The following is a 22,183-nucleotide window of genomic DNA, read 5'->3' as shown; positions in this document are numbered from 1 at the left end:
ACTCTATTATATTACAATCAAAATATCATATTTAATTTATCTTATTTTAAATTATTCTTATTTATTATTAAATTTTCAATTTCATTTTAACTTTTCATATCCCACTACTCTCTACCTTAACTTTCTTCAACCTTTCTCATTCCATTTCAACTTTTCATATCCCCACTACTCTCAATATTAATATTATTCTATCTTTTTATCTTCCTTTATTTTTTACTCTTCTTATTCTTATCCTCATGCTATAAAATTGTCATTCTCCCTCTTATTCCATGCATAATTTCTATTTTTCCACACACAAAAGCTCCTCTCTCTCTCTCTCTCTCTCTCTCTCTCTCTCTCTATATATATATATATATATATATAGATTTTCCTTCAATTTTTGGTATATATATATTTTTTTCAATTTTTGTGTAATAGGTTGACCATCAAAACATATTGATGCAGTATTGAAAGCTCCACCAAATGTATCGCAGAAATCAGTTTTAGACTACTAGAAGTTAGTTAGTTTGCTAAAATTGGAATTGACAGGTAATCGAGCTTGATACGATTTAGTTTTATATTTTATGTTGTTATCTTTTTTATTCTTATTGGTTGTTAAATGTTATATTATTGCATTATAAAGATAGTATATAAAAATATAATATTATTTTATTACATAGCATAACTAAAATAATATGGTGTTTATTGCTATACATTTCATTTTTATTATTTTATTCAACATTTAAATTTAGCAACATCCTCCATATCATAATTATTTATATTTTGTCTCATTTTTTTTTTTTATAAATTAAACGTATAATATTTTATTCAATAAATAAAAGTTGTTCTTATAAAGTCTTCCCATGCAATGTTACAATGCATCAACGGAAAATTGAAATACAAAACAAATGTCAATTTAAAAACACTAAATTAAAAAAAAAAAAAAAAAAAAAAAAAAAAAAAAAAAAGAATAAACAATTTTCTTATAAAGTATTCCCATAAAAAGTTACAATGCATTCATAGAAAAAGAGAATACAAAACACATGCTATTTTAGAAACACTAAATTTATAATAATAATAATAGTAATATCAAACCAAACATATCATAAAATAATAAACTAATAGTTATGGATGTACTAACTTCATGGCAGCAAAATGGAGTAAAATAAAAATAAACATAAACGTTACAATATGCATATTTAGTACATTAGAATTATCATCAAATTTGGGAAAACAATAGGATGTTAACAAAGAGGGAGAGAAAGAGATTAGTAAAAGAAATCAAATGTCAATTAAATAAATTAATTAGTAACCGTTAATTGGAAAACAAAGAGACTGATGGCTAAAGGAGTAAAAAATTAATTAAAGATGACCCTACGAATGTTATTATAAACTTTACAATGCAAATAAATAAATCGTTAAATTCACTTAATTAAACCATATAATCAACAATTAAATAAAATCATACAAAATTTAAACTTGAAACTAATCAAACTCTAATCCAGAAAATCATATTTATTATCCCCCTTTCAAAAAAAAAGAAAATCATATTTATTATCAAAACTAAAAGGAAAACGTTCTTCAGTAATAATAGAAATATATAAGAAATAAAGATGAAAATTTTCAAAATCTTTTTTTTGACATTTCATTTAATATTATTTATAAATAATAAAATATATAAAAAAAAGTCCTTAAATGCTTATATTCTTCACACACCATGACTTTTAAAATCTAATGAAAGGTTCGAAGAATTTAACTCTCATTTAATGCCTCTATTATGAAAATCAACAGTTAGTAAAATATGATAATAGTAAGAAACGTTATAAATGAGAACATGAAAAAACTAATTAGCTACTATTATTATGGAATAGATGTCTTTTTTTTATGCATCTAAGAAAATGAAATGTATAGGGTTTACTTATTAAGGTATATGTAAAGATTCACATTAAAAAAATATGTAAAGGTTTTTTGAAAAAAAAAAAGTAGATGTAAGGTTTTTATTAACTTAAAAGACAATGAAAAACCAATTTTTAATTACTACAACCGTCGCTACTCTATAAATCACACACAACACTATATTCAATATCCTAAACAACAAAGTTAGGCCATTTTGGATATACATCACCATATTCAACTTATAAATTACAACCCAAATCAATCATACAATTACACAATCAAAGCATGAACATGTAACATGTATTACCTTCTGAATTATTACTTGGAATTTTCACAATTATTGAAAGAGAATCTCCAAATTTAATTTTTAGAAAACATCAAGACAAGGTGAATTTTATTCTTTTTAACTTCCATAGAAAAAAAAAAAATATTACGCACATTATTTCAACCCTTATGGAAAAGAAGGTTTACATGTAGCATGCAAAACGTGTTTAATTGACTTAGAGATGTAAAAATTAGTCAACCAACTATGGTATAATTAAGGTTTTATATTTTAAATAAAACAATTCTACAATAATAAAAAAAATTATTTTGTGATAAATATGATTATGAAATGCATTACTTTTCATTAAATTAGTTCAAATTACAAAATAATAATAATAAAAATAAGATCACCATAAAAAATAATCACGCGCAACGCGCGGGTCTGTGACTAGTTTCTATAAATAGCAATTATCATAACCTTTGCGGACACCTTTCACCAAGGGGTGGGTGGGACTAGACTAGACGCCTCACCACATGATTTCTATAGAAGATCTCAAATTCCTACTCCAAACCCAATTATATGTAGTAATTCTAACTCAACAGCCCACTTGAATTTCAAATTGGACCAAACCTCCTCTTCTTCTTTTTGGGTCCTGTGGGTGCGTTGAAAGATTTCAAGACAGAAGATTCTTTCCAATAGCTCTAGCAACAAAACCACAGGACCCAAAAGCATTCTTATGACCAAAAGATTGAATAGCCATAGCCACAAGCCATCTTATGACATTGGACACAATCCAGTGCTATAGGTAGAAGTATAACTACAAGCCTAAATATCAGGTAAATCTGGGAATACCAAAGCCAAACAAGCTAACTAGAAATCTTATAGTCTGCAATGTGGCCTCAAAAGCTTCCATCCATATACCCTTCTAGGCAGGCCTCACTGTTTTCAGTAAAGTCTAATAACACAAAATTTCATAACTTTTATCATAAATGTGGCTTGCTGTGATTAGTGTATAATAAAAGTGATGTTAGTGATAAGCTCATGAAAGTATGCTACCCTGATTATAATTTTTCACCTAAACAAATTGTGAAAAAGGTTGAAGTTCATAGCATTACTCGATAATTTGCTACAATAAATGGATACAAGTCAAGCCATTTATAACCAAATTTGAATTAACTCTAAATTGGACTAGAACAGATGACATAAATATGCTTTCAGACCCAACGTACTCACTTCAAGTTCTACATAAGGCATTTGGGAGCCATTTAGCTTCCCGGGTACACCAAATTCCCCAATCCAGTCTAATAAAGCATGGGAATTAAAAGGCAAAAAGCTTGAGACACCACAGCTGATATTGAAAGTTCAAAGCCAATTCAGGTGATATTAGATATACAAGTTAAGCACAAGAATGTCCTGAAAAGGTTTGCATACTAGTGATTTCAGTTAATACATACAGATTCTAATTATAACGTCTTAATCACAGACTCTTCATTGTCGTCATCACCACCTTTGTCAACATCACAATGATAGTTAACCAGATTTGAATAGCAAAACAGCTTTCTGATCCAAATAGAAATAAACAAAGTGGTTTGTTTCATGAGTCACATAAGAACCTGCACAGAAAACAAATAAATTTGTCAACATGAGTTAATTTTAGAATAAGAATCTGTAGTTACAGCTTTGACATATATCCAATGGAATATCACCAAGGTAACACAGTAAAGTTACATTTTATAGTTACTTGTTTAACCGTCTTGATGTACTATGAAAAACAACATTGTCATGAAACATTAAGAATAAATAGATGCAGGTGTATTTATATGGGAGTTTATAAGGGCAAGCAGAAATAGAAGTGGGTGCTTTTGGAAGTCCATAACTGTCTGGAGCTGGAATGCCATCATCGCACAGGACAATAAATCAAAGCATTTTCTTATATCAACAGCAGAACATTGAAAATTATGTTGCAGCTATCCTAGTAACTGTAGGCAAAAATTTAGTACGCAAACAAAAATGAAGCAACTATGTCAGCCCTTGTAACAGAATTGTCCATCAAGCACCGCTGGAAGATTGCAAGGCAATTTTGAACAAGCAAGATGCCTCAAACTCCTGAAGGAGACATGACAAGCTGACAGCCTAGCTGAAACCAAAGAAGTATTGTTCCAATAAAAAATAATTAAAAAAAAAAAAGAGAGAGAGAATATTTATTTTTAAATGTGAAAGGGATTGGGGTCACCCCAGCCAGTGGTGGTTAGTCTATTCCAAACTGAGCAATAGAATATTATCTTATTGGTTCCCCAGTTGGACCAATCTTCTTGCTTGCTCAAACTAGACACCAAATTGGCAATAAGCAAGTAAATATGAAAGTCTGCCCAAGTAAACCCAAACAATCTGGACCACAGATGAACATTCATAACCAGACATGATCCCATTTAAGAGGACATCCTGGCGAACCTTATCAAAGATTATATGATTCAAAACAAAATATTGGTTAAATGGCATAAAGTAGCCAACCCTGACTCAGATAAATTATGTTCCCAAGATTAGTCATGATGCCACCGTAGTCTTTAAAAGCTCCTAAGTAAAATCAACATATTGCTTGTGGTTTCTATATGTTATGGCTTAGAATTTTATGTGTATTTTAGATATAAGGGCTTGGGATGGTTAAAAAAAAAATGATAAATCAATATTTGAGATGTATCCCATCAATTGGATTTTTCAATGGATACCCAAATTTATGCTTATACAAAACTGGAACTACTGAATTTTAATTCTTACTCATAAACTACAGGTTATTTGGACTTCCCAAAAGTCACAATAAAGGGCACATGTGCCGGGTGCCAACTGTATTCTGGATGGGCACTGCACCGCAGTAAGTCTATCAGTCCCAAACCCAATTTGTATTTTGAATTTCACTCATATACAAGCTAGAGATGGTGACCTTTTTATCTTCCAGCGGACAGAAAGCCTTGAACCCTTCTGTTAAATTACGACTTCTCCAAAAAGCTTAAGCTATTAGAAAATGGTGAATTTAATCACTTAACTATAATTCTAACACTCCCCCTCACATATGGTCCTAAACTCCCCCTTAATAAGTGGGCCCAACACATGGGACTTTTTTTTTTTTTGATAGGTAATCAGAAATTTATTAATAAAGAGAAAAAAGAAAAGTACAAGTTGTTCATGATGATGAACAAGAAGAAAAAAACAAACAACACAGCAAAACAAGAAATTAGGAAACTAGGCTAAGAGAAGACATAAACTCAAAGAGAGAAGAACATTCAGTAAAACCCCAACACCGAGACCACTCCCAAAGACTACGTTGGCATAAAACTTTTAACTCATCCAAAGTCTTCTCATTATCCTCAAAGGAACGACGATTTCGTTCCAACCACACAATCCACATTAAGCACCCTGGAACCAAATTCCAAATGTTTGAATTATGTTTCCCGAGCCACTGATGCCAACAAGATAACAAACCCGCCACTGATCCTGGCATAACCCAATGAATACCAAAGGCCTGAAGCATAAAAGTCCAAAGGGAATGAGTAATAGGGCAATGAAGAAGAAGATGGTCTACTGACTCCCCATCACAACAACACATACAACACCAAGTAGCCAACGGACGACCCCTAAGCATTAGATTGTCCAAAGTGAGGATCCGACCATGAGTAGCTGTCCACAAAAAGAACGCTACTCGCCTAGGAATCTTTGGTTTCCAAACACCCTTCCAAGGAAACAAAGAATTCGAAGCACCCCGAATCGCATGGTAATAAGACCAGGTGTCAAAATTTCCATCACCCTTCAACCGCCAACAAAGAGTATCACTCCTATCACCCCGAGGAATGCGAGATTGGATAAGCTGGAGAAGAGAATAAGAAGCAGCTAACTCCCAATCTTCAAAAGCTCTATAGAACCTTAAATCCCATACTCTAACAATACCCCCATCTGGCATCCACAAAACCTCAGAGATACAAGCATCCTTGACCGCTGAACACATATAGAGATCAGGATAGAGATTTTTTAGAGTATTGTCACCAATCCACCTATCATGCCAAAAGCGTATACGAGTGCCTTCACCCACTACGAAAGACAGATGCTTGGAGAAGCTATCCCACCCTTCATTAATGCTTCTCCATAGGCCACACCCATGAGTCCTCCTGCACACTTTAGAGCACCACCCCCCTTGGCCCTCACCATATTTTGTGGAGATAACTCGCCGCCAAAGATGGGTATTTTCATGCCCATATCTCCACAACCATTTCCCTAATAAAGCTTGATTAAAAGACACCACACTTCTAATCCCCAAACCACCCATCTTGACGGGTAAACACACCTTTTCCCAAGCCACCAAAGGATATTTGAAACTCCCCTCAGATGATCCCCAAAGAAAATTCCTTTGAATCCTTTCCAATCTAGCAGCCACAGCTTTAGGAATAGTAAAAAGAGATAAGAAGTATGTTGGGAGGCTTGAGAGGGTACTCTTAAGTAACATGAGCCTACCACCCTTAGATAAATAGAGACGCTTCCACCCAGATAGCTTCTTCTCCATTTTCTCCAAAATAGGATTCCATATTGAAGCTGTCTTAAAAGAGGTCCCCAACGGCATCCCCAAATATTTCATAGGCAAACTGCCCACTCTACATTGAAGAATATTAGCCAGAGCGTTTAGATTATTTACCTCCCCAACAGGGACAATCTCACTTTTCTCAACATTGACCTTCAAACCCGTAAAGGCCTGAAAACAAGACAACACCAACCTAATGGACAGAAGCTGTTCCCTAGAGGCATCACAAAATAAGATAGTGTCATCAGCAAATAGCAGATGGGAGATACGCAACCCAACAGAGTTCACAGGGCCCACCTGAAAACCTCGAATAAGATTACACTCCTCTGACTTCTTCAAAAGTCTACTCAAAACCTCCATAATCAAAAGAAACAGAAGCGGGGATAATGGATCCCCTTGTCTCAAACCACGAGAACTACCAAAAAAACCTTCAGGGGAACCGTTTACCAGAACAGAAAAACGGACAGAAGTAACACAAGCATTAATCCATCCCCTCCATTTCACCCCAAAACCCATACGGCCCAACAAATAAAACAAGGCCTCCCAGTTCACATGGTCATAAGCTTTTTCAATGTCAAGCTTGCAAACCACACCTGGTAATCTGCTCTTCAACCTACTATCCAGACATTCATTTGCAATAAGCACTGAATCCAGAATCTGCCTTCCACCAACAAACGAATTTTGAGACTCTGAGATAAGATTATCCAAAACCACCCTCAACCTATTAGCCAACACCTTGGATAGCAGCTTGTACACACTACCCACCAAACTAATAGGGCGAAAGTCCTTAATGGAAACAGCATTACACTTTTAACATGGGACTTTTAACATGTTAAATGGGAGGTAGAGTAAAGCCAAGGTCAAACTCAAGATCTCCTGCTCTGATACCATGTTAAATTACTCATTCTCCCAAAAACTTAAGCTGTTAGGAAAGCTTAAGCTACCAATTCTAACATCTTCCATGTACCGCAGAAAATTATTGTTTAGAGTGATGTATAGTTTTTTTATTTCTTGTCTGGGCCTCAGCTCCATGCAAACTCTCCGATCATAGTATTTTTTATTCATTATGACCTACACAACTACTCACTACCAGCACCTGGTATATCACTTTTCATCATGCCTAAGCAAATTGCAATGCATATTCAGAACTACAAAATCCATGCCATAGGTATAACTAGAAAAATGATATACAAAGACACATAGGCAGACATACTACAAATGTATGGGCTTGGACTGCAAATGTATGGGCTTGGACTACAAATGTATGGGCTGCCTGTTGTGTGATAGTGCATTGCAACCCAACCAATGTATGGGCTTGGACTGCAAATTCTAACCTTCCATTACTTGCATTTTCTAGCATGCTATCAGTTGTATTTGATCAATGGCTAGTATCAATAAGGTCAGAAATATAAATGTCTTTACGAAGTGTAGATATCATAGCCTAAGCCAGCTGGAGGGAAAACATAACATCTAGCCGTTACCTCATAGAAACTACGGAACCTATCAAGGCTGGGCTGGGCTTGCCTTGTGAACAATCCAACCCAACCAATCTATAAGCTGAAACCATACAGATATGAGATTAAATAGATCTCATAAAGAAATCTATCTATCCACCAACATGCTTAGATTGCACCAAATGAATTAAGAACAGCCATGTTTGCCAATTTAATAGGTTTATAAAGAATCATAGCCTATTGACATAAGTTAAAATAATGATCAACCTATACTAGTATCTAGCATGTTTTAGTTTTTCCAATAAAGTAATATGGCATGAGTTTTGCTTAATCTAGAGTATAATGTAAAAGATGCCTTTCTCTCATGGTCTTCCATTCCTCTAACTTCTACAAATTCAATGGGCATACAATTCTAATTTAAGAAAGATGGTTGGTGGAGCCAATTAAAAATCCCCATCCCCTCTCTCTCTCAATCTACCTGAACATCACCCTATCTGTTCATAATGCCAGATAACTTGAATCATTCACACTCAGTGCACTAAAAATTTTAATTGATCACATGACCTAAAATTGAAACAATTCGGTCAAGTCACAATGAATCCACAACAAAGGACATGCATTTTGGGACACATAAGAAATAAAGAAAACTAAATTAATTTCTATTTCAACCTAAGAGGCTTGAACTTGAAATCTCTAACTAGAGATCACTTGAAAGCCCTTCCAAATGCCTTAACACCATGGCTGCATTCCTTATCTCTAATATCACTCCCAAATTGTTACAGATCTCTTATTTACTTCTCCCTTCATGAAATGAGATGATTGTTATGTCCGAGCAAAAACTATTAAGTGAAGCCACTCAACATCAAGGACCTTCCAAACATCATTTGTATATTGGATTTTTTTTTTTTTTTTTTGATAAGCAAGAAGAGAATATTATTAATGAAAGAATAGCAAGAAAAGCACAAAAAGTTCACGGTAGTGAACAAAGGAAAAAAGAAACAAAAAGACAGAAGCAGCCCCTAATCTATACTAATGGATGAAAGAAAATCCAAAAGGGTAGAACAATCCGAATGGCCCCAACAACGAGACCAATCGAAGATGGTCCATTGGCAATACTCTAATAACTAAACCACAGTTTTCCCCTCATCCTCAAAAGACCGTCGATTCCGTTCAGTCCAAATAGTCCACATTAAACATGCTGGAACCAAATCCCAAATATCACAGCTATGCTTCCCAAGCCAATGATACCAGCAAAATAATAAGTCCACAACTGAACCTGGCATGACCCATTCCATCCCAAACAACCTAAGTATATACATCCACAAAGAATGAGCTATCAGACAAAAAAGTAACAAGTGATCCACAAATTCCGCATTGCAACAGCACAAACAACAACGATTCACCAATGGGCGATCACGAAGCATAAGGTTATCCAAAGTTAGAATCTAACCATGGACTGCTGTCCACATAAAAAAAGCCACCCTTTTAGGAACCTTAACTTTCCAAATTCCCTTCCAGGGGAAAGTGGAAGGAGCTGCATTTCGAATCTTATGATAGAAGGACCAAGTATCAAACTTCCCACTGCCATTAAGATCCCAACAAAGTCTGTCACACCCTCCTTCCCTAGGAATTCGGGTTTGGATGAAATGAAGAAAAGAGTAGGAAGCCGCCAACTCTCAATCATTGAAGTCCCTGTGAAAACTTATACTCCACACTCTGTCATTATCACCCACAGGAGGGCTTAACACCTCAGAAATACAGGCCTCCTTATTAGCTGAACACAAAAATAACTGAGGATAAAGAATTTTGAGAGGAACATCACCAGTCTGTCACACCCTCCTTCCCTAGGAATTCGGGTTTGGATGAAATAAAGAAAGGAATAGGAAGCCGCCAACTCCCAACAAAGTCTATCACACCCTCCTTCCCTAGGAATTCGGGTTTAGATGAAATGAAGAAAGGAGTAGGAAGCCGCCAACTCCCAATCATTGAAGTCCTTGTGAAAACTTAAACTCCACACTCTGTCATTATCACCCACAAGAGGGCTTAACACCTCAGAAATACAGGCCTCCTTATTAGCTGAACACAAAAATAACTGAGAATAAAGAATTTTGAGAGGAACATCACCAGTCCACTTATCAATCCACTTATATTGGATTTTTAATCATGTGCTATCAACATTTAAGGTTTCCATACCACAGAACAGAGAAAAAGGAATTTTTAATCATGTGTTGTCAAAATTTAAGGTTTCCATATCACAGAACAGAGAAAAAGGAATGACGCACATTCATGAACCACATCAAGATCCAAATTCACTTTCCCTCATACTTTTGTTTTGTCCAAACTACAGCAACAGCAAAGTCCGGCCAATGAATTGGTATAATGCCTAACAATGAGGTAAACTGAAGATTAAATGGCTTTCGGGCTTCAACTATAGTTTATCCTAAATGAACCATTGAACTACAACTATTAAGCATTCTTTTAAGTTCTCAAACAAAGTCCAAACAGTCAGTTCAGCATTACCCGTAGTTATTAATTACACAGAGAAACACAAAGATTCAGAGCTGCAACTGCATTAACTGCTTACCTTAATTACTAAAAACCACAAAAAGAAAGTAAATAAATAACACCAATCTACCCAGAGCCCCACAAACAAGTTAAAAAATTTAAAGACCAACTTAAAGCTCAACCACTAATTATAAAATCAATAACCACATTCCTACTATCCAATCAATAGCTTTAAGACTAGATCTATCCCATACCATCTCTCACAACACAAAATGCCCAAAAATAAATAACTAAAACCAATACAGAAACTCCAATTTCCCACCCAAAAAAAAAACCCATATACCATTAAATACCATTAAATCTAAATCTGAAGCCCACCCCAAAAAAAAAACCCAGAAAGGAAAGGTTGTGCAATATGGATTGGGAAGTGTTGTTACCAAAGTTTCTGCCGACGATACAGTGCCAAGTGGAGCCATGCTTTTTATCAAACTCTTTCTTTATATGCTCTGCAACGTCTTTCTCCACACTGTGCTTCTCAAATGCCTAATCCAAAACCAAAAACAAAAATACATTCTCACATACCAAAACTTCAATTTCCCACCCAAAAAAAAAAACACAAACCCAGATATAAAAACTAAGTAAAGTGAGAGAGAAAGAGAGAAAGAGAGGCTAACGGAGATGGCGGTGTCGATGGCCTCCTTCTGCATTTCGGGGAGCATGTCGGCGCTCTTGATGATGACGCGCTTGCCGGTGGGAGGGGTGGCTGCAGCCGCCGCAGACGAGGGTTTCCGGTCATCGGAGCTCAGTGGTTTCATCGCCAGCGCTCCTTGGATGCTTCTCTTAGCGTCTTCGCTCATGTTTTTTTTTTTTTTTTTCTCTTTCTTTCAACACTGACTCTGTTTTTTTTTTTTTTTTTAGCTATCTCTCGCTCTGTGATATCAACTAAACTAAAACGAGAGAGAAGTGAACACTGCTGCTACTTTGCTAAGAGCTTAAGCTCTTTCACTCTCTGTGTGGGTGTGTGTGGGGTTTGGTATTAAATGTGAGACAAAGAGAAAACGAAGAGACTTATTTTTACTGTGTAATCTTAAATCTGAACTATAATAAGTTATTACTATAGTTTTTTAAAAAAAATAATAATAATAATAACTATACACATTAATTTATAATTTTTTATAATAATGATTGTTATGATTAGAGTTTCATTATTTATACTTAGATTCACTACTGACCATTACACCAATTACATGTATTTACTCAAAAAGAAAAACCATTTAGCATTACTCGTAGATATAACTTTTTTTTTAATAATAATGATTCCAATTTATTATTTGGTAAAAAAAAATATCAAAAAGTTAGAAGGAGAAGACAAAATTTAAATATGTAATATGATGAGATTTAATTATTAAGATACAATCATAAAATAGATAGTTAATTTTAAGAAACTTTTTTTTATTTGGTTAAAAATTTAAGAAACTAAAAAGGGAAAGAATATGGTGCTGTGTGTGCTGATGTAATAATCTTTCAAAATTAGATTTTTTTTTTTTAATTGCAATAATAGCAACAAGAGAGTTAGCAAATTTTTTAATAATTATGTGATGTCGCTATATTTGCAATTAATAATAACCTGATTTTGAAAGATAACTACGTCCACATTCTTAACTGTAGAGATTGTTTAAGATATGATATAACATATCAATGTAGAGACGAGAGATTAAAAAAAAATGTGGCATATTATTAGCTTATTTAAGTGTTGCTCCTCAACCAAAAAAAAGTATTTTAACATTATATTATAGTAAATTAAGTGGAGGAGTCAAGAAATTTTCTTGAGACCAGTAAATACATTTTTGTATAATTTTTAAATTTATTACAAATATAAAAAAATTTAAAAAAAAAATTAATGGGAAATGTCAAAAGCTAGGAGTGGCACCCCTAGCTCCGCCTATTAGTAATACAAAAAGTATTCTCAAACAAATTTAAAATGTTAAAACACATTCATGTGAAAGCACACACCAATTGATTGAAATGAAAATTAAAAACTATTTTCATTGAAGGATCCCAATAAAAGTCGCCACCTGTTTTCAAAATGAAAGAAAACTGTATAACATTTTTCAATTATCAGATACGCTTTTACCATCCACGTCTTGCTGTCCAGCATATGATAATGGTTTGAAAACATCACTTTCCTAGTGCATTTTAAAATAAGAAATTGTTTATTTATTTATTTTTTTTTTATTATTATAATAAATTTGAAATTGTTTTGGTTATGGAAACCAAAAAAAGGTTAAACCGTACATATATTACTACCAACTCATTGGTCTCGAATATTTCAGTTGAAGCATCACCTTATCCTTGTCTTCATCTCACACTGGTGCCTAAGAGCTGTCTTCTAACTTCCACCATTTTTTTAACTATAAAAGATGAGCTAGATGCTTCCAATTTGTTGTCAAATGGTTAATCATAAAATAATTCTCCAGCTATAAACATATAAACTTGCTCATCTCGAAATTGCACACGGGTTATAAACAAAGATAACTCTTCAAAATCAAATTGCTGAACAAGCAGAGTCACGGACTCTGGAATGACAGACAATCACTATTCCTTTTTTTTCCCCCACTTTTCATTTTTTACCATTTCTCATTCACAATTGTGCCATAGCTTAAACTCATGTCAATAAGGAGCACCAAATTTAATATATACAACTACTCTCAATTCCCTCCATAAGATATTAACCTGCTTAATTTGTTCAAAACTTCTATGTTTCATCATCAGAGTCCTGCACTACTCTCCCCCTCTTCACCCTTTTGGCATTGGGAAGAGCATCACCATCTTCACCATCAGAGCCAGAATCCTTTGCAGCCAAAGGACTACAAGAGTTGGGTGTTAATATTTTCTCTGATCCATTTCCTTCATTGTCTTCAGAATCATCACATGATTCGTTTTCAACTGCAGTGGGATCATTATGGTTTGGAGCATCTTCTTCCCTGGTCATTTCGTTGGGGTCTACAATTTTGAAATCCCGAGAAGTGCTACGTTTCGCATGCCTCAATAAATTGACCTTGCTCACCTTGCTAAGCTGGATGAGATACTTTTCATAATCTTCTATCTGAAAGATCAGGTCCGGTATGCATCTGTTCTCCCTCTTAATTTTTTTGATGATCCCTTTACTAATAGCATTTTCTTGTTGTTTCTGAAAGTAGAATGGAACCCATTAAGAACCAAAATCTTCAAATGTCACCAGCAAATAAACTTTCCAAAGGATCCAGAGCCATACCTTTTGCACCAGCATCACAAAGTTATACAGAGGAACCGTGAGCTGCCTGCAAGTTAGTTCCACAAGCTTCTCAAATTTGAGGCTAGGAAGAAGCTGCTTGCAACCTTTAGGACCAATCCTCAGCTTTGACATCTGAGCTAAATGTTTATAGAACTTTGCAGCCAGTCTTAGCAAATGCTCTGCTTGAGGTTCTGCATACGATGGCAAAATGCATAAATTTAGAGTAAAAAAGATTGGATTGCTTTTTCAGCTCAAACTGCATACCTACCTTTGAGGTTCATCAGAACAAAGAAAGATAATACTTTCACCACAGCCTCAGCCCTTGTGTAAAGATTTTCCTCAAATGCCAATCCAGGAGCATGTTCTCCACTTTTATTAAGGTTAATGCTTCTTTGAGTGACCAAAGAGAAAATCTTCAGTTTTTTTGTGGTCCAATCCATATCGACAAGAATTGCTTCAATCAATTGCAGAATACAAGAATTTATTGCAGCACTTGTTGAATGGTTTATCACGGGGTATGATTCAGACATCTCTATTGGGTCAATCGTCTCTGATCCAGTGACTTTTAACAGCTCTGAGGCCATGTCTTGAGCCACAATTAAATCATTTGGAGGCAAGCTTAAAGAAAGAGCAACCGTAACAATGCCTTTCACTACTTTGGAATTCGTTATGTGATTGCATTTGCCGACACGAACAGCCCAAGCACCATGAATGTTCTTCCACTTATATGGCAATTTGTTCCCAATCATCAATATCATATCACAGATAATCTGAGAACAATGTAACATTTTAAATGAATTTGTGCTCCTTATAAATAGACATACTAGCAAGGCAGCAAACCAGTAAAGTTTATTAAAACAATGCATAATTGAAAAGAGGAAGGTAAGAGTGCATTTACCTCAACTTCACCAAAATATGAAAGTGCAAGACATTCAGAGAACAACGGCATCAAGATTTTCCTAATAAATAATTCTTTGCTTCTTATCTGTTGATCATCAATCCTAGTGGCTGCTTCACAATCATCATCTGAACCAGGGCACTCGAGAGGGGAAACTGACACCATCTCTTCAAGCAAACCAGTCAGGTTTGAGCTCCATAAACTAACCATTATCAGTTCCTTGATGCAGATTAAGGCTAGATGGAGATTCTCCCTTCGATCTTCATCATTTTTTTCCCCCTTAGCTTCTTTTTTCTTTTGATCAGTCGCAAACTTTGGCACAGACTTGAGCAAAAAAATCAATTTCAGCAATTGTGGCCCAAGCATCTTAATGTCCCCATAGATCAAAGTCTTCAATGAATTTTCAGTTCCAGTAACAGAAAAAGACTTTAAATGACGAAGAAAGGCATTTAAGGCAAAAGAAATAATCTTAGAGCAGCATTTTGATGAATTGCCCATGGACAACTGGCTACGATTTTGGGAAGCTCCAACAGTGTTAGAACAATCAGTATTGTATAGTTTTAGTGCTGTTTGCAATAGCTGATAGATGCTTGAAGTTGCCAAAAATGGAATTCGTCCGTGGGTAAATTTTATGTGGCCTGAATCTATATTTTTGGGTATATCTTGAGTAGCAGTTCGTAGATTCCCTCTTCTGATGCCATTATTTTGTCTTGATGTACATGTATCCTTATCCAATGAATCATGAAGGTCAACAAACTCAGTAATCTCCTTTTCAAGATCCACCTTCTTTATATCCGTTGCTTTCTCTAACTCAGTAGCAATAGCATTCAACAACACTTCAATTATTCCTGATAAAATTAAAGCACATGTACTTCTCTCTTCTTCAAGAGGTTTAGAGCCTGCATCCTGAGCTTGACCAAGAATGCCTGATCTGACATTTAACGATAGAAACTAGTAAGAAGCCATGGATCTGTTTTAAAATCCTTGCAAGAAGCTATGTCCAGAAAAAGACATGCTGTAAACTGTATCAAGTAAAAACCCTACAGACCTTCCAGATTTTGGTTTCTTAGAAACTTTCGAATCTTCAAGAAGGCACTGGAGAATGACTCACCAGACAAATTCCTTCCTACCTGCAGTAGTTCCATTAAAATAATGAACATTAAATTCAGTTGTAATCATTGCTTACGTGAACAGTTCTGTTACATTTGATAGTGATTACAATACCTCATTCTCTTGTGAAAGAGAGAAGCCCAAATTTGCCCATGAAGAATCAGAAACTCTATCAGTTTGGCCATGTGACTGAAGAATGAGAATCCAAGAGACACAAGATAGGAGACAATCAAGAGGCTCTTCGATTAAGACCTTGCCGCGCTCTACTCTAACACAATTTCTAATTTCAAGTTGAACTTCGGCATCCTGCTAACATTGTTTTTAATGCTAAGTGTGGAGCTCAGTTACATACGCAGAGTAACCGAAATGAAAGATGCATGAGTAACATTATTTGCACTTTCCTTCCATAAAAGTTGAATATGATAACCAGTAAGTATATCAAAGAAAGATAACATGAGCCAATGAATAATTACCTCCCTGAAATAACGAAGGAAGTGCGGCAACAAAAAATCAAAGATAGCACCTGCACTTGAGGGGTCCATTAAGATTACCCTCACAAGCCCATGATACATCACTTCTTTGACTTTTGCCTGTACACAACCATCTGATAGTAATGAGAAACAGGTTCCAGGGAAAAAGAAAAGAATAAATCACCATTTAAGAAGGGGAAGTATGAAAAAGCATAAACAACCTGCTGATAGAGACATCTCTGCAGCAAACCACTCAGCTCTTGAAAGAGACCTTCCCCCGGGCCACAGGGTATCTCAGCTTGCTGGCTGGAACTGGCTTGGCTAGAAGACTCTTGAAAAGAAAATGGACCATCTCTCTTAGATTGTTTTTCTGCCAAAATAAGATCAATAATGCTAGTGGTTGCCGCAATACGAACTGTATCTTCTCGTCTAAACATCGCCTTACGCAGTACCAGAATAGTGTAATCCTGCATCATTGAATACAAGTATACAAGAATGCTTTATACATTAAGAGGATCAAACATAATTCTTATTCAAGCACTGTTTCCAAAGGATCATACTTCATAGGATAGAAAGCCCAATACAATAATGTGGTTGAACTCCAAGAAAATTTATACATGGTGGCACACTTAACAGACACACAAATGATCCCGATATAGAAAAGAGGGAACATGGGAATCTTATAATGACTTGGTTTTCAAATCTATTTGTGAGAATCCATAGTAAAGGCATTTGTTTTCACTGAGCTAAAACATGTCAATGTTTTCATGCTCTTTTCAATACATATAAGGACTTCGGACTTCCCATCACAAGAATAACCACATCCTTTTTTATAATAGTTATAAACTACAAAGAAAATACCTGAAGATCCCGGCTGAACTTGATGAGAGGCAATAGAGCAGTGACAAGATATGCAGCAACATTGCCATGCATGAAAGTGAAATAATCCAACAATTCCTTCAAACGGGAAACATGTTCCAACATGGGATAAGGATAAGTCTGAATAAGATTACTGAGAAGCCTGCATAAAAAAATTACGATCATGCCACTGTTTATCACTAATCAAACCAAGAGTTAACATTAATTTAACTGCAGTTACCTTATAATAGGCATGCTCTGTTCAGGCTTCAAAGAGAGTATGCGAAATTTGCATTGCTCAATAATCTGCATCACATTCACTAAATCAACTACTATTATCATAAATCAAAGCAACATTATTCTAGTTGTACCTACCTCATTTCTTGCCATATCATGGACCTCAAATAGAACTTTCAGCATCTGAATACCAAGGTCCTCAATGCCCAATAGACCGCTAGAATTCCACAGCTCTTTACTGCTTCTCTCTTCTACTGACTCTAGCAATACAAAACCAAACTGCACAATGCTGGGCACAATATGCTCTCTTCCATAGCTACTCTCATTTACCTAAACTTCAGCAGAAGAGTAAATAGTTTATAGTTAAAGCATATTTTATTTAAATTGTATCTTTGTTAAGACACAGTTTTGCAAATTAATTGACATAATAGGAAAGGAAAGTACAGCTCTTAACACAGCCTTCTCTACTAATTTGACATTCTCCAGATATTCTTCCTTCAAATCATCTGAAAGCCACTTACAGTCTCTGTAAAGCATTCACAAACAAGTTACTGAGAAATAATAAGAAATAAAATCTTACATGCTATGAACTTTAACTACTTCCTGCTTAATTATGTTTCACAAAAAAAACGATGGTGGCATTTGCACATCAGCCCAGATTGTTTTAGATAGTATTAAGTGAATGTGAATTATCTACTGCACCATACAGAGATGTCTATCATAATATGTTGCGACCATCATTCCTTTACATAAGTGAAACATACAACCACCAAAGAACTAGTCAAATCCCACCTAATTTCCAATACACATGCCCCAACTAATTTCCAGCTTATTTGGTAATTATTTCCACCTGATTTCCGATGTTTGGTATACTTTATTTCACGCTTATTTGGTTTACTTTTTTACTGAAATGTTCACTTGGAATGAACATGCATTTAAAAGAACAATGTGGAAAGTCAATTACAACCAAAACAAACATCTGTAAAATTTAATTCAACAAATTTACAGTTGCCTTGATAACAACAAATGGATTTTTTACAAATAACTATCCAAACCACATTTAACTTTTTTTCAAAAGTCATGTACAACATTTAGGAAGGAGTAAGCTTCAATGGGGCACCCGATACCACTAATTCATTGATAGGTAATTATGTATGCTTTAATGACCTCAATTTCAAAAGCAAACTAAACTAATAGAAACTTATTAGAGACCTTTGACCCTTACTTGGCAAACTTGTAATCACGATACGCAGTAAGCACTGCTGTCTTCAAAATCCCTAATGAACTCTCACTGAACCTCCGAACCCTTGCGACTGACAACAAAATGGCTACCGTGAAATGATTAAAAGCTCGAAAATCTGACCTCACAAGCCCCATTACCTCCTGCCCCAAAGACAGATCCTGCTTCACTGAGAAATTCACATGGAGCAACACTGTACCTTCAACTTGCCTAAATATGGAGCTCATCTTTGACCCCATTTTCAACCCAAAAAACATCACAATCCCTTCAATCACCTCTCTCTTGCTAAACCCTTTTGATGCGGCCGACAAGACCAATAACTGGTACACAAGCGAAGGCAAGTCCTGCAAGTCCACCCGCTTCATCCCAACAAACACTTTGTCCAAAAACTCTCTCCTCCTCACCTTATCAAGAAATGCAAACTCCCCCACAATCGAAACCATCTTCATCAACAACTCCTTCGACCAATTACATTCAAGCATTTTATCAAACACCTGGTGTGCATAATCCCCACCTGAATCAAAAGCCAAGTTCAAACAACTTGGGAGAAGATCGAGGATCTGGGTATCCTCGGAATCATTAATTTGAGGCAAATAGGAGAGAATGGAATCGACAACTGCTTCGAGAGAAGTAACGGGTATGTGGTGGAGGAGGGAGACAAAGAATTGTATGGTTTTGAGGGAGTTGGAGTCGTGGGGAATGAGAAGGGAAGCGAAGAGGTGAGTGTAGGAGGAGAGGAGAGAGGATAGGAGGGAAGAGAGGGAAGGAGTGTGAGGGGAAAGGGAAATGAGGGAGAGGAGGGAAAGAGTGTAGTCGGAGACGGCGAGAGAAGGAGAGGGAGAAGAGGCGCGAGCGTGGAGGAAGGAAAGGAGTTTGGAGTGAGAGTCAAGGGAGAGTAAATAGGAAGGAAGGGGTGTTTGTGTCTGTGTTTGGGCATGGTGGTGCTGGGAAGCTAGGCGTATTATATCTGTGTCGCTTAGCGGACCTGTGGTTGTGGCGGTGGTGGCGGTGGTGGCCATGGTGATGGTGGTGGCGGCGATGGGTTTGTGAGATACAAGTTTTTGTTTTTGTGTTTTGTGAAGAGGCTGGGCGGGGAGTTAAGGAGTTTGGTTTTGGACTTTGGGGGCTTTGTATTTTGCGCGGGATCTGCAAATTAAATGCTACTGTATTTATTTAATTATTTCAAAAAAAAAATGCTACTGAATTTATTTAATTATTTCTTGAATTTTATTTTAGGAGTGGAGTACTTTGATATGTGATTTTTTAAATTTCTAAGAGCAACCAGATTAGTGGTTGCAAAAATTTGCAAAATACAAAAAGTTTTCAATTTTACATATTTTAATCCAAAAAACACTCACCTCAGTATTTATAAACATGTGCAAATACACAAAAAACTGCTACAGTAACCGTGTGTATATGCATGGTTACTGTTCATGTATAAATGATTTTTTTATTCTTTTTTTCTCTCTCCGCGTCATATTGCTCTCTCATCTATCTTCTTCTCACAATAAAGAAAAAAAGAAAAATGTGGGTGGGGCCATGTAGATAGTGGTTTGTTTGATATAATAAAAAATTAAAGAAATATTATTACTTAAATAAAATAGATGATATAATAGATAAACTGATGTGAATATTTTATAAAAGTGGATGTATGAAATAGAAAAAGTACGTTTTTTTATTGCAAAATAGACAAGAATTGTTCTAATGGTTATGTTTACAACATTTTCTTAGTATTTTTACCAAACAACCCCTCATTTTTTCTTGCATTTTATGAAGTTGAACAATAGACAAAAAATGTAGGAACATCTCCAACTTTTATTACATTTTCTTGCACTTTCTTGACAACCAAACACAATAACACAGAGATAATCTCAGTGAATTCAAACATCGATCCAACTATACTGTCTAATGCTTTCTAAATGATTGATTTTAAAACAAATAATACAATTATACAAACCCATAAAATGAAACAGTTTTCACAATACACCAATTTATAAATTCCAAATCAAACCCAAAGTACTTTAGAGAATTGCAAAATTATTCCAAATTTCAAGTAATAAGATCTTAGATTCACAGTAGAATTTCCATATATAAAGCCTTGATGAAAACGAATAAAGTTTCTCTTCAAACTAGTTTGAAAATAAACCTTTTAAACTCCTCATATATCTTTATATTGGGTGTACATTTTGAAAATTTAACTATTGGATTTAATGTTCTTATTATATCCTTCACATTTGCAGAATTTTAAGAATATTAAAGATAAATTGCTATATCATTAAATAAATATTAAAATTTCAAGTTTTTGTGATCTAAAATTGTGTATAAAAAATAATTTTATTGATCAAATAGTAAATAACATCCAATTTGAACAAAATTTGATATCATGTTAAGAACATAAGGAACATAAAATTCAATGGTTGGATTTTCAAAATTTACACCCAAAAAAGATATATATGAAAAGTTTAAAGAGTTTCTCTCTAAATTAGCTTGGAGAGAAACTTTTTTCCACTTGAAAAATAGTAATAAATAGCCTTATCAATATATAATTTTAGTACCATTTCTAATTAAATGGCGGGCATGTTTTTCTTCTACACATGCTAGTCATCTAAACAAAAACTTTTATTACTAACTACTAAGTGATTGAGCATAAGAGCATTCACAATGAAGCTCTTATATTGCCAAACTGTTATTTTTTAACAACCCACACCGCAAAATAAAGCTACATCAAATATGCTATAGTTTTAAATAAATGGCAATTAAACTACAGTAAATTGTCAAAGACGGCAGTTTACTATAGCTGCAAACTTAAAAAAAATATATGTTTTTTTATATTTTTGTTCTCTCCCTTCTTCTCCTCAAATTTTTTTCGTTCTCTCTCCTTTTTTCTCTCTCTTCTTCTCCTCTCACGTGTATCTCCACTTCCCTTTCTTCAAATATATATATATATATATATATATTTTACTTCAAAAGACTGAAATTCTCCCCCCAACCCCCCAAAGAAGAACAAGAAAGGACAATTATGCATTTTGTAATTAATAGATAGAGATCCTTTTTGCATTTGTCAATTATGAAAAAAAAGTTGTTTTTTAGTAATTATTATTTTTTGAATCTTTCTTATATTGATTTGTATATGTTTAGACATGTAAAGTGATGTTTGTTAGTTGTTAATTTTTTTTCATATTTACATGTATATGTTTAAGGATGTAAAGTGATGTTTATTATTTAAAATTGATGAAAATTGTATATTATTCATAACTCCCAAAACTATTAATATATTTTATTGGTGTAATCTAAAAATTATTTAGCAAAAATATTGATTTAAAATATTCAAGGAATATTAATTATGATTCATATGATTTAAAAAATAGTTCACAACTCACAAACATACTGAATTGGAAAAAAAAAATTAAGTTATGCAAAGAATTACTTGTTC

The 22,183-nt window shown here is 34.6% G+C and overlaps 2 protein-coding genes across 3 annotated transcripts; both read right to left on the bottom strand.

Moving 5' to 3' along the window:
- Positions 1-3,294: 3,294 nt before the first annotated feature.
- On the bottom strand, positions 3,295-11,717 carry LOC115994776 (dynein light chain 1, cytoplasmic). Its single transcript, XM_031119033.1, has 3 exons — positions 11,338-11,717; positions 11,101-11,206; positions 3,295-3,753 (listed from the first exon to the last, which is right to left on the bottom strand). The coding sequence occupies exons 1-3, from the start codon at positions 11,518-11,520 to the stop codon at positions 3,671-3,673; spliced, it is 372 nt and encodes a 123-aa protein (XP_030974893.1). The 5' UTR covers positions 11,521-11,717; the 3' UTR covers positions 3,295-3,670.
- Positions 11,718-12,988: 1,271 nt separating this feature from the next.
- On the bottom strand, positions 12,989-19,847 carry LOC115995469 (Fanconi anemia group I protein). Of its 2 annotated transcripts, none has more exons than XM_031120046.1 (13): positions 18,736-19,847; positions 17,955-18,036; positions 17,649-17,840; positions 17,515-17,579; positions 17,277-17,436; positions 16,637-16,882; positions 16,419-16,535; positions 16,060-16,254; positions 15,884-15,965; positions 14,836-15,761; positions 14,206-14,707; positions 13,938-14,128; positions 12,989-13,853 (listed from the first exon to the last, which is right to left on the bottom strand). In XM_031120046.1, the coding sequence occupies exons 1-13, from the start codon at positions 19,767-19,769 to the stop codon at positions 13,419-13,421; spliced, it is 4,227 nt and encodes a 1,408-aa protein (XP_030975906.1). In that variant the 5' UTR covers positions 19,770-19,847; the 3' UTR covers positions 12,989-13,418. The 2 variants fall into 2 exon arrangements, with proteins under 2 accessions (XP_030975906.1, XP_030975907.1); XM_031120047.1 differs by having other exon boundaries at positions 16,060-16,251.
- Between the last annotated feature and the right edge of the window lie 2,336 nt (positions 19,848-22,183).

Source organism: Quercus lobata, chromosome 6 (genome assembly GCF_001633185.2).
Source record: "Quercus lobata isolate SW786 chromosome 6, ValleyOak3.0 Primary Assembly, whole genome shotgun sequence".
In the NCBI taxonomy this organism is placed as follows: domain Eukaryota; kingdom Viridiplantae; phylum Streptophyta; class Magnoliopsida; order Fagales; family Fagaceae; genus Quercus; species Quercus lobata.
The sequence above is the reverse complement of the archived record's forward strand: the minus strand, read 5'-3'. Positions and strand labels throughout refer to the sequence as shown.

Bases quoted from the DNA above. Each gene is read 5' to 3' on its own strand.
- LOC115994776 (XM_031119033.1), bottom strand. From the start codon at position 11,520: ATGAGCGAAGACGCTAAGAGAAGCATCCAAGGAGCGCTGGCGATGAAA. The intron at 11,207-11,337 runs GTTAGCCTCTCT...GTTTTGGATTAG, and splicing joins CCATCGACACCGCCATCTCC to GCATTTGAGAAGCACAGTGT. The intron at 3,754-11,100 runs GTAACAACACTT...TTTTCTGTGCAG, and splicing joins TATCGTCGGCAGAAACTTTG to GTTCTTATGTGACTCATGAA.
- LOC115995469 (XM_031120046.1), bottom strand. From the start codon at position 19,769: ATGGCCACCACCGCCACCACCGCCACAACCACAGGTCCGCTAAGCGAC. The intron at 16,536-16,636 runs GTTGTTTATGCT...GGTTGTGTACAG, and splicing joins AGAGATGTCTCTATCAGCAG to GCAAAAGTCAAAGAAGTGAT. The intron at 14,129-14,205 runs GTAGGTATGCAG...CATCGTATGCAG, and splicing joins TGTTCTGATGAACCTCAAAG to AACCTCAAGCAGAGCATTTG.